The sequence below is a fragment of the Abrus precatorius genome, unplaced genomic scaffold (assembly GCF_003935025.1).
Source record: "Abrus precatorius isolate BTA unplaced genomic scaffold, Abrus_2018 Scaffold3, whole genome shotgun sequence".
Lineage (NCBI taxonomy): Eukaryota > Viridiplantae > Streptophyta > Magnoliopsida > Fabales > Fabaceae > Abrus > Abrus precatorius.
In genome coordinates this window covers 35829731-35842065 of record NW_020874373.1, presented here as the reverse complement: position 1 = coordinate 35842065, position 12335 = coordinate 35829731, and the positions used below count along the sequence as shown (strand labels likewise).

The window sequence follows — 12335 nt, the reverse complement described above, 5'->3', positions numbered from 1 at the left end:
ATCTAAATGTAATTAATAAATATATTGATGCATCAATGTTTCGTTTGATTCTATTGAAACAACATGGAGGAAAATGAACATTAATGAAATTGTAGAATTTCATGCTATTTCATGAATTTGTTGTGAAATATGATAATATCACAGGGTGAATTTCAAAAGCCATAAATACTCTTGCGTAGTAGAAATAATTTTTATATACAAAGATGATTTTTTTTATTAATTAATATAAAGGTAACATAATTTTACTTTTTAATTTTTTTAAAATTTAGTTTTTTTTAAAATAATGACATGATTAACTAATAAGAGAGTATATCACCTCTCAATTTTTATGAACACTAATATTAGATATTGAAAGTTCTGAATTCATAAAATTTAAGAATAAAACTAAAAAAATCAAAATTAAAATCAAATTTCATAAAAATATGAAGATTAATATTGGATTTATGAAATTTTTCTAGAAATTAAGTTTAAAATATTTTAAATTAAATTTATGATTAATTCAATTCTACTCTAATTAAATAATGTTTGATTGGATATGAATTTACTTTTAGTTCAATATTACTAATACTAATCTAAAAACTTGGAAACAAAGTAAGTATGCTCTCGCACGCTGATTCTGACTTCTAAGTCCAATTTCAGAAATTACAATGAATCGCATTCCATTCAATTTTCTCGTCGCTCTCTGGTATTTTGGTCGCAAACTACACACTCCACAGTAATTCTAACTCAAATTATGCCCAAATTTTCAAAAATTACTTTATTGATAAAATTAAAAAACTGGAAGAACAAAAATTATAACTGGATAATGTATAATTTCTGAAGCGTATGCACAACTTTTAACTTTCTTCCTTTTTATTATTTAGTGAAAATGATAAATAATTTAAAACACAAAAATTATTATCAACAATTTAATTTAAAATTCTCATATTAAAAAAAATACTAAACCATCAGCAAACTGCATCAGAACAGGGATTAATTAAAAAAAGACGGCTTTCAAAATTTTCAACACAAATAATTTTCTTAAAAAAAGATTTGGGGGGATTAATCAAAGTTATCAAATACATATCTAATAATTTTGCAGCCAAACTTCTAGATGCTGCTTTTCTTTTTGATTCTTTAATTTTTCAAGTTTTATTCCATTCACACGTGTTGCCTGCATAGTTCTGTATGCAACTTATTCAATTTTACGTGTAACCATTACTAAAAACAAATTCATGCTTTCAAAATTACATAAAAAAATCGACTTTGCTTTCATTCTACTCAGTTCCAGATTTGTTTCTCTGAATACCAAATATTTAAATCCTTCTATCAAGTTTTGTGTTCCTTATTATATTCATCGATTAATGGGAAGCTTCAAAATATTGTTTAATGTGCATTGTTTGACCATATTTCCCTGTGCAGGTCTTACCATCTTACATCAAATTAATTGAATCAATTCACCCACTTTTCTTTCACCGCTGACAATTCATAATAAAAGCTTTTAAGAAAACAAAGTTTATATTATAATATGAATATATAAGGAGGAGCAATAATTCATGGACAAAACAAATAAAAATATTAAAAGGAAGAAAAAACAATGCTCATTGCTGACTCACGTGGTCACAATCACAACCCACCATCTCAAGTCAAACCGTAGTTTCTTGACTCTCTCTTTCAATGCCAAATCCATTTATATCCTCCAAATTGCAACACCAAATGCAAAATTCACTTCCATAAACAGAGAAGAAACTCCTTTTTTACATCAAAACATGGAAACGGAGTCACTGTTACCTAAGCCAACTTACGGTGGCATAAAGAGGTACTTGAGACGGCGGCGCTACCAGCGGCTCGACGGCGGCAACGGTGGAAAGAAAACAAAGATCATAAGGTTAAGAAGAAGCCCACGTAGGTCATGGAGGATCAGAGTGGTTCCAAGGTTGTCATGGGTTGTGAGGTCACCGTTGAAGATGTTTACGAAGCTTAAGAATGCTTACATGAACTTCATGTTGAGATCAATGAACAGCGACAACATGTTTGGCGACAAACACATTCCTAAGGCTCGTCAAGTGTCTAAGGATTATTCCGGTGATGCGTTTGAGGCCAGACTCATTTTTGAGATTTCCAAGGCCTTGGTTGCTTCTCATGAACTATATCCCATGTAATTGTTTCTTCTTTTTTTCGTTTCGATTTCTCGATTTTACTTTCCTGAAATTTAATTCCCATGTGATTCTGCAGAAAATGTTCAAGAATCACAAAGACCTTTCATCTTTTAACTTACCCTTTTTTTATTCCTTGTTAATTGAATGCACTTATTGGAATCTGTTCATATATAAGCTATGTATATGATCTCCATCACTTGTTTCAACTATCTAACCTCTGGTTATTCTTTTCTTGATGTTAATTTTGATGTATATAGTAATTAACATAAATAATTTTGAATTGATATAACATCAAAAGCAGTTTTACTCAGTTGTGTGGGGGAATTAACATAGGCTGAGCCATATCCAGCGATGCTCAGTGGATGGTCCCGTGTAAGTTAATTCATTTCAATCATTTGACTAATTAATAAATAATATTTCTATTAAAAATAACAATAATATTATTAATATTATAATTTTAATAATAACTTGTATCATAAAAACAATTTAAAATGATAATTTTGATTATTATATTTTGGTTATACTTTTCGTAAGCTTGATTCGAGCGTGCTTGCGTTTCAAACATAATTTCAAAATTGTCAGACGCAAATAATTGAATTTGACCAGCACATGAAAAAGATAAACCAATGCATTGAAAAAATAAGCTTTTGCATTATAGAACTCGAGTCTCAACTTCTGCATTATCTTTATTCTATTTTTATTTTTATTTTATTTTAGTTCAGCCATAATAGGCAAAAAGGTTGGACTTTTTATTATTAGCTTTTTAATTTTTTTTATTTTATAAATGGACCTGAGTGTTGAACCAAAAAATTTAACCTGAGTAAATGTCGAACTCGATATTGCATTTTTTTTTATTTTGTTGTTTCTTAAATTTTAATTAATAAAGAAAAATAAATACAAGAAACGAAGCATATATTCGGAAAATTTTGATACTTTAAAAGAAAAATGAGTTTAATTCAAAGCTTGACTTTCCTTCTTTTTTTTTTTTTTTTGTTACTTGACTTTAATTAATACGTTGTCACATTTTGAAATTTGTTTATCTGCGATAATTATGAAATTTATTTTTAGGAAAATGGTAAAAGTATATTATTAAAACTTTAATTTAGATGCGTAGGATAAGTCCAATAGTATATTAGTGTGTACATAAAAAAATTATTAGTTTGAATACCCCCTTTTACCATAAAAAAATATCATATATTAATTATTCTATGTAAAATAAATCGTTAATGTAAACAATACCAGTTTACAATGATAATTTAATGCATCTTAATAGATTACTATGTTGGTTTAAAAAATTAATATGTATATAACTTATAAATGAGTTTTAAAAAGTTTATGATTTTTTTTGTTTTTTATAAAATTCTAATTGATTTTAATATATTTTTTAATTAAATTTATATCATAAAACTTTTATATAATAAAAATTTATCAAATAAGTATATAACTAATCTGCTTACTTGAATGCACTCAATGTCTATATTAATAGTTTAATTTTTGTTAGACAATATTTATATTAATAGAGGTAAATTTAAACAACCCCACAAATTTTTCATTTGCACATGCATATTTTATTTTGGTTGTGTTTTCGATTCATATAATTATATGCTATGATGAAGTTATAAAAGATAGATAAAAAGATAAAAATAATTTTAAGTTAAATGAAAGTATTAATTATATTTTTACATTATATGTCATTTTCCTTAACAATAAATAAAAAATATAAAAATACTTATTATGAGAAACTATTCCCTTGATATTTTAATTTCATTTGATTTTCTAATCAATATACCACACACGATTAATTACTATCTTATGCATTTATTGTAAAGTAAATATTATCTTTATTTTTTTAGATAGCTTTTAATTTTGGGGAGAAACAAAAACTAGTGTGGTCGTCATTAATCATTTTTTATTCTTAATTTAATAAACTGATATACCTCAAAAGTTATTTTTCTTAAAATAAATTGATCAAAATTCACAATAATTTAATTTTCATAGTTAGGGAAAAACTCATTAATAATTTCATTTATTAAACCCATCTCTTCATGTTAAAAGCATTTCTATTTATTGGGTTGAAAATAAATTCTTTTATAAAAAAAACTAAAATAATAATCATCAATCCCTTAGCCTTCTAGTTGAAGAGACCACAAGTTCAGTTGTAGTCAAATTAGTGTAGTGATAGTTGGACAAATATTTATAATAGTATATGACATATTCAAAGCAACATAAAATCATATAACAATGCATTATAGAATCAGTGACAGGTTTAAATTTGAAAATATTAGATTTTATCATTAATGCTTTGATATATAATGAATGACAAATCACGATAAGTATAAGTGTATTTACCATATATTTATTGCCTACGTCCTTTCTTAAATCCCCAGAATTGTCATTTTCTCAAAAAATTTCATCACTAAATGTAGTTAATATTATTACTTTCTCAAATGTAATTAATAAAAAAAAACTGCAAAATTTGTTTAGAAAAATAGGTTCAGCCTTATTTAAAGAATCGTCTCTTAACAAAATAAGCAGTGAAGCAATTTCATTCTGGCAATGGATTTCAATAGTAATTCTGTTTCATCAAATTTGCCACCAAATTCCATGCCAATGCCTCCTTATCCTATGGATCAGTATCGTCAAGAAGAGACAGAGGTGAGTTGATTCCTCTTTAAACTCCAACTACAAATTCAAATCTCAGTTGTAACAAAATCTTAGACTTTAAATTGAACCCATGCTTGCAAAATCCTTCAGTTCTCTGTTTTTCCTATTGACTTACTCCACATAACGTTGAAGCTTTTTGCTTTTTTCCATGTAAGAACAGGTGGAGAAACTTCGATTATTCTGGCAGGAACAGTTATTTAGTATTCAATCCACTCAAGGTTTCTTGTCTTCAACAAATAACCCTGCTATATATATATATTTTTTATTTCAAAATATAAAAACATATATACCCTTTTAACCTTATTTTTCAACGAATTCTTTACATTATTTATTTATTTATGAAGTAATTAAATTACTTGTATTTAAAAATAAACTAATAATAATATATTAAAAAGACTATACAATTATCATTTCTTTCAATTAACCACTTAATTTAATGGTAAATATGTTTCCCTATGATGTAATTGGCAGCATTGAGGAGCCAGCAACCCTTGCCACTGGCTCGAATCAGAAGGATCATCAAAACAGACTCGGGGGTGCAGGTTTATACATATTTGCTTCTGCCTCATACCCCTTTTTTAAAATCTCTCTCTGTGTGTGATTTTTATGTTTTACATTTTATGTGAATTAATTATGCATATTTTTCTTATAATTCTAAATATTCTTTTACTCTAATTATTTGACATTCGTGTCATTAATTTGGTAAGAGTTACTTGTGTAATACAATCATTTAATTAATTGATAGTGCTTCTTATAAACATCATGTGTTAGTTGGTATTGTTTTTAGAAAAACAATGTTGTAATTGAAACGTGTGAATGAGAAAAGATGTAAAAGCAATTGTTCTTAACTCTTAGGATGAAATGTCTTGTAAGCAGATGATCAGTGCTGAAACTCCAATATTGATGGCAAAAGCATGTGAGATTTTCATTCAGGAGCTCACCTTTCGCGCATGGATGCTTGCTGAAGAGAGCAATAAGCGTACGGTGAAACCTTGTGACATTGCCAAGGCCATTTTGCAAACTGAAGTCTTTCATTTCCTTAGTGATGTTGTTCCAAGTGACCTCCTCCGATTCTGTGCTTTTGATACCAAGGTCTCTTCATTTACAGTTACATCTTCCATTTATATACATTCAATCATTTCCTTAATCTACCATTGATCCAATATTTGATTATTCAACTAATTAAAATAAAAACAAAACTTAAGTGAAGTATCCTTGATATCATTTTCTAATCAGAATTTACCTAAGTATTAAATAACAGCACACCAGTAACACAGGTCGGGCAAATGTTACTAAAGTGAAACATTCTGATTAAAAAATAGCACCAACAATACTTAGGTACTGTACTTAAGTCTTGTCCTTAAAATAACCCTTGTCCTCAATGCTTTTGTTAGCCACTCACACTACATGTTTAGGAAATATTGATTATTTGGAATATTATGAAAGACTTAGTTACTATTTAGTGCTGCTACTAAGTATAAGAGATAATGAGGCCTTAGAATTTCCTCTATAAGCATGAGATAAGGTTTCCACACAACTTCACATCAAATCGATGAGCTATTTGTGTGTGCTTATGAATCTTTGTATTTTGTGATAAAAATTGATAGAATATCTTAAGATAAATAAGCACAATGGTTGTTTTATTCAGATATGGAAAATGAGTAATTGACAGTTATGGTATATACTTATTATAGCATGAAGAGAATGCTGGAAACATTGCAGAAGGAAGCCAGGCATCCCTGCCTCACCCTGCTGGCTTAATGGGAAATCCTATGATGAATATGGGCAGTGTAAGTAAACATGTGTGGTGTGACTCTGTCTTATGTTAAATTCAAATCAGTCCGAGAAAACTGTTGTTCTTACTCATGAATGTGTTGATTAATTTAGTTGAATTAAGGTAATATCCTTTTATTGACTTCATAGGACCAGGTGGCAAGAAATCACCTGATTCCTCAATCTTACATGATGCAGCCACCCTTTATGCCTTCTGATCAATTGCCTTACAATTGTCACACCAAGGTAAGAGGGACTTTGTTATTTGTTCATACTATATCATGAATTTAGTGTTTCTTATACACCAATGCCCTTCATCTTTCAATGTAAAGTTCTTCAGTTTTAAAATTTTGCAGTCAAAGTAGGCATGCATTTACCAATTACCAGGGGTGATTGAAGTCATAATGTGGTTGAAACTACCTGTTCTTGCTGCATTGAAGCAACATGTTACCTTAATTACCATAAAAATATTTTCTGTTTGGCTGTTTGGGAAAGTTTGGCCCAATAAATGAATTGGGCATCTTAATGTTTAAAGTTTTTATGTATTATGGGATGAACAAAGACCTTTTGAAATGGTTATACAAAAGAATAAGGATTGTTAATAAATGGTAACATTAGCATAATTCACATCACTGTAATGCATTCTAGTAATTATCAGGCATAAAATTAGATCACAAGAAATTTTAGCAGGCTTATGTTTGAGGTTTGGAGTTGGCATGGATTATATTACACTATTCTTTGTTATCTATTGAAAATTACACTTTCTATTCCTTATTCTCAGATTGAGATTTACCATACAATATTTTCGACTACCAAATTGCATCTTTGCCGTTCGACACCGTGAAAAAAATAGTTGATAAATATAAAATGGCATAAGAGGTGGAATTGTAATAATATAGTTAATAAAGATTAAAATGAAAAAGTAATAAATTTAATATAGCCCTGGTTTACTTCCATTTAATTTTAAACGTGAAATCAAAAATTAAATTTAAGTGAACAAAACAATGTGAAGTTTTTATTTTTCAGTTAACAGTTTTTTTTTTTTAAATTAATTTAGTGGTTTGAAAAAGGTTTGAATCAATTCTTTGGTTACTTAAAAAAGATTTGGATCAATTCTTATATCTTTTGAATGAATTTTATTTTATTTCATCAAATTGATGCGAAAGAAAATACTGAAATTGGACAAGTAGATTTTTGTGACGTCTTCAAGACAGTGACTGAGAAAACACAAATAAAAAGCTGAAATATTTCGAAATCAATATCAATAATAGCTAAAAAAACTAATAACAAAAAAATTTTAGGTTACTTAAAAACCAAAATAAAATATTTAGTGGAAATGACCATTATTAAGTAGTTAATACTCTTATTTCATGGATAAAATAAATGAACAATTTTGTTAGTAAATATTCATGAATTGATTAATAATTTTTAAATTATTATTATTTTTAATAAGTGATTTCTATTCTTAACCACGATGCTTTTATTAATAATTTTTTATCTTTTAAATAAAATACCTAAAACTCTCTTAAAATAAATTTTATTTAGTATTTCTTAATAGTCATTGTCGGCAGCTCAATAATTAAAAAATCAGACTTAATTACTTTCAAAAGCTAATTTAAAGGAAAGGAACAGAATTATGCAAGCCATCTTAAGTTGTTCTATTCACACTCAAGATTGCACATTAAATTTGCATGATTAAGTGTTGATGCCTAATTCACTTTAGTTTAAGAAAAAAAATTCAAATTTTATGAAAAAAATATATTGACAATATTCTTAACTTAGACAGAATGTAAAAAAGTAAAAATGGAAAGAAAAAAATATATAGAAAAGGAAACAGCAAAAGAATCACTTTATTGGTAAAGTGGACAGATTCGGGAACTACTTTTGAAGAGTGTCTGCATTGCATACGCAAGATTCCCTTATTGGTCCCTTGTAAAGTAGAAAAGAGAGAGAGAAAGAAAAAAAATGTAAAACGCTATAGAAATTGTGGTTAAAAATAAAATTATTCCAATAATAATGGGTTGACATGTGTAAATAATCTCTCAAAGACACACTTAAGAACTCAGCTAGATCAACAACAATAAATATTAAAAAAAACTGTATACTTAATATTAATAACAATATCTTTTCTAATTTGTTTAACATTTTATATATAATTTTGTATTCCATGGAAAGGTTAAAAAGAAAAGAATCTTTGATAATGAGGTCACGTGTTGATGCTTTATACCTTACTTTGGTTTTGGGTTACCTTACTTTAAGGAACTTTAAATTTAAGTAAAGAGCAATGTTTTTGAGGAATGGTAATAGATGGAGGTATATATAAAAGAGTAAGGTAGAAGCATTCTCAGAGTGAGTGTGAAGTTTGAGAGAAAGTGGTGAGGAAACAGAGAGAAGGGAATGGGAGATTGGAGCAATCAGAAATTGTGGGAATGGGCTAATTGGGAAGCCAAGAAAAATACAATCCATTTTCTTCCCAATTCCGCCCATTCCTATCATTTCTTATTGTTCTTCCCTTTCCCTTTGCTTTCTTCAATGTCCCTTATTTTCCATCTCTGCACTCCATGGTAACTTTATTATTTTTTTATGCTGTTTGATTGGATATTGCATATTGGATCCTAGTTCAACTCATAAAATTGTAATATGATTGTAGTAATCATATAGTTGCTTATTTTCTTTTGAAAGATTTTGTTTTTATCCATAATGATACATAGAACTGACTGACATATTCTGCAGCCTGAGGATGTGGGATCAAATGCTACCCCATGGTATTTGCTGTTTATTTTGAATTTTTTAGTTTAATTTATCCATTTTTTAATTCGGGTCATTCAAAGAGACCTGCTTTTGAAGAGAGACTATTTGCAAAGACTTGGATGTTCTTGCTTTCTCTGTCTTGAAGCTTTGCAAATTTCCCAAACATAGAACCAGACAAGTTCCTCTACGTTGTAGAAAGTGGTGTTATGTTGTCAGGCTAAGGTTGCTACTTGAAGAAAAGTGTCATTATCTCCATTTTTTACTCAGCTTCATTGAAGAAAATTGTTATTTATTTATTTACTTGAGGACAATATTACCATTCAATGTAAATCAATTATAATTCATTTTTGTTGTTACTTTACTTACTATTCGTTACAAACTAAATAAAAAAAATTAATCCAAATATCTAATCGTAATTTAATAATTGTACTGATTAAAAGATTAGCACTTGCAGCCCAAATTCTGGTGTATAAGCTGAGAGAAAATAATAAAAGAAATCAAATAAAGTTCAGATTTGTTGCACGAGATTTTAGAACAAGAAAACATGGTCATTAGTTCACGCTTTCATGTTAAATGATTTTTTTTTAATTATTAACATGCTAAAGGAAATTAAAAGAGAGAAAAAAATAAATTTGAAAATACAGGCATGAATAATAAGATTAAACGTTTAAATTAAATTCTTTGAAAAAGGGAATGTGAGATTAAGGAAAATAATTAATTATGTTATATTTTTTATAAATATAAATATTATTCTAAAAATATTTATGATATTAAATAATATAGTTAATAATTTGTATATTTAATGATACTAATAAAAGAAAAGTATAAAAAAATTTAATAATTAATATATTTTAAATTTATTATTTATTTTTTATAATAAAAATTAAAAAAATATTTTATTTTATTTCTTATAAAAATGACAAGAAAGAGTATATTTAAAGCAAAACAACGAATCTAAGAAATGCATATTTTTCTTTATAGCTTATTGAGTGAAAGGGCACATAAAATAACCCACATGTTCTAGCCTTAAGGGTGCGTTGGTCAAGAACCAATATGAGGCCCAGTTTTGATGCAATGGGGTTCAACTACTATTTCTTTTGGGCCTTTAGGTTTAGCTAATTAAATATTTTAAAATTATAAGAAATTTGTGAAAAAAAATAAAAATAGATTACATCATTTAAATTTTTATTTTAAAATATTTTATTTGAATAGACTAATTAAGCGTTTTTTATTTCAAATATTTTTGTTTGTATAGAGTAGTTAAATTATTTACATTCTTAAAAAAAATAAAATGATCATTATATTTGAGAAAATTAATTAAAATATGAAATTTAAATTATTAAATTAATTATAACTAAATAAAAATCTGAATGAAACATATAATAAATAAAAATAAATAAAATTCAAATCCACACTCTTTTATTAGGATTTATTTATTTTTATTTTAGTCTTTTAAAAATTCAAATTCCCACTAAAATTTTTAAATTTTATAAAAATAAATATCCAAACAATAAATTTTAACCCATAAATTTATAAATTCATTGTAACTCTAGTAATGTTGGTTGACAAAAAAAAAGCTATAGTTCTCACAAATTGAGTTATTTTTCTCTGTGGATAGAAATAATAAATAAAATTAAACAAAATTGAATAAGAATATTTTATTTAATGTTAAGTCTTTTATGAAATGTATTTTCTAATATGTTTTGTTTTCAAAAAAGCATTAAACATAAGATAACATATTTTATCTTGTAGTGTCCACTTATAGCTTTTCTGCTTATTTTCTACAATGTTCTATTTGCACTTCTATTTAGAATTCAAAAGAAGCTGTGAGAAAAATAAAAATGGGACCAAAGGAATGGTCTCAAGTACTTATTCTTGGCCGTCAAAAAAAAAGTTGACTTATTCTTATGGAAAGTGGAGAATAAGAGTGGCTTATAACTGGGTGTGTATTGTATTGTTATCTTTCAGCAACAAGTATATGGAAGCCAATACCTAGATTTACCCATTTTAGATAATACCTTTTCTGCATTCCATATTTGGGAAGAAAGCCACACTACTCTAGAATACTCTTCATCATTCTCCTATTTAATACAATGGAAGAAAAATAAAACATTTTCTTGAACAAGCAATAGGAAATCCACTGATATATCCTATACACATAAACGAAATGAAAGGATAAATATAATGCTATGGTATCAAATAAAGAGCAGTGCCTTTTATTTTCTTACGGCAATAAAGAATATTACTTTAACAAATTGACATAGAAACAAATGACATTGGAAGTTTGGAATAAAAAGTGAGGCAATGGGGTGGTGAAGGGTGGAAGAACACTCCTCATTCAGCTGTCACATGATTTTTGTTAACTTTTGTGTTCTTCATCAAATTCAATTGAAAATACTGTATTCTTCTTCTTGTTAACTTCTATACTAATCATACACTTATTATTATAAATGATATTTTTAATGTATAATTAAAAATATATACTCTTTTCTTGTTTCCTTCAGAAACAAACCATTAACAAATTGCATGAAGCAACTGATATTATATATGCATGGGAATAGCAATTCTCCATGTTATGGTGAAATTGATCAGATTTACTTCATGGGTATAATTCAGTTGCTATAACATTACTCATCAGCAATTGAGTGACATGTCATAATTGAACTAATGGCCATTTTTTTATTCTTGCAAGCATTATAAATTAATAACTTTTGCAGAGAATTTTTCCAATGCATAAACTAAAGTACAAGTGGGCTATGATCTTTTTTTTATGCCTATACCACTAATGGCAAGGAGAGTGAATAAAATCGATAGATAGATTCTCTGCTATATCATGACATCTATATCCAATCTTCCAATGAATTTGCAATGCCTCTAGAAAGGCAAATTGGGTAGTACTGTTGAACAGAATATAATAGCAAATACACTCACCAAGTTTTTCTTTCTTTCTTTCTTTTTCCAAATATTTTCGTTTTCCTTTTATTTTAGGAATTGTTTGCCCCTTCTGGC

The 12335-nt window shown here is 27.4% G+C and overlaps 2 protein-coding genes across 2 annotated transcripts; both read left to right on the top strand.

Moving 5' to 3' along the window:
- Window positions 1-1742: 1742 nt before the first annotated feature.
- On the top strand, window positions 1743-2141 carry LOC113863750. The gene has a single exon (XM_027497437.1). The coding sequence runs from the start codon at window positions 1749-1751 to the stop codon at window positions 2139-2141; it is 393 nt and encodes a 130-aa protein (XP_027353238.1). The 5' UTR covers window positions 1743-1748.
- Window positions 2142-4694: 2553 nt separating this feature from the next.
- LOC113862595 (nuclear transcription factor Y subunit C-3-like) lies at window positions 4695-6940 on the top strand. Its single transcript, XM_027495672.1, has 7 exons — window positions 4695-4793; window positions 4963-5020; window positions 5274-5344; window positions 5679-5894; window positions 6497-6592; window positions 6726-6821; window positions 6932-6940. Exons 1-7 carry the CDS (start codon window positions 4695-4697, stop codon window positions 6938-6940), a joined length of 645 nt encoding a protein of 214 aa, XP_027351473.1.
- The last annotated feature ends 5395 nt before the right edge of the window (window positions 6941-12335 follow it).

What these genes read in the sequence shown, in the direction of transcription:
- LOC113863750 (XM_027497437.1), top strand. Translation starts at nt 1,749, where the DNA reads ATGGAAACGGAGTCACTGTTACCTAAGCCAACTTACGGTGGCATAAAG.
- LOC113862595 (XM_027495672.1), top strand. Translation starts at nt 4,695, where the DNA reads ATGGATTTCAATAGTAATTCTGTTTCATCAAATTTGCCACCAAATTCC. An exon ending in ATCGTCAAGAAGAGACAGAG is followed by an intron (nt 4,794 to 4,962) that starts GTGAGTTGATTC and finishes ATGTAAGAACAG; the next exon opens with GTGGAGAAACTTCGATTATT. An exon ending in AAACAGACTCGGGGGTGCAG is followed by an intron (nt 5,345 to 5,678) that starts GTTTATACATAT and finishes TCTTGTAAGCAG; the next exon opens with ATGATCAGTGCTGAAACTCC.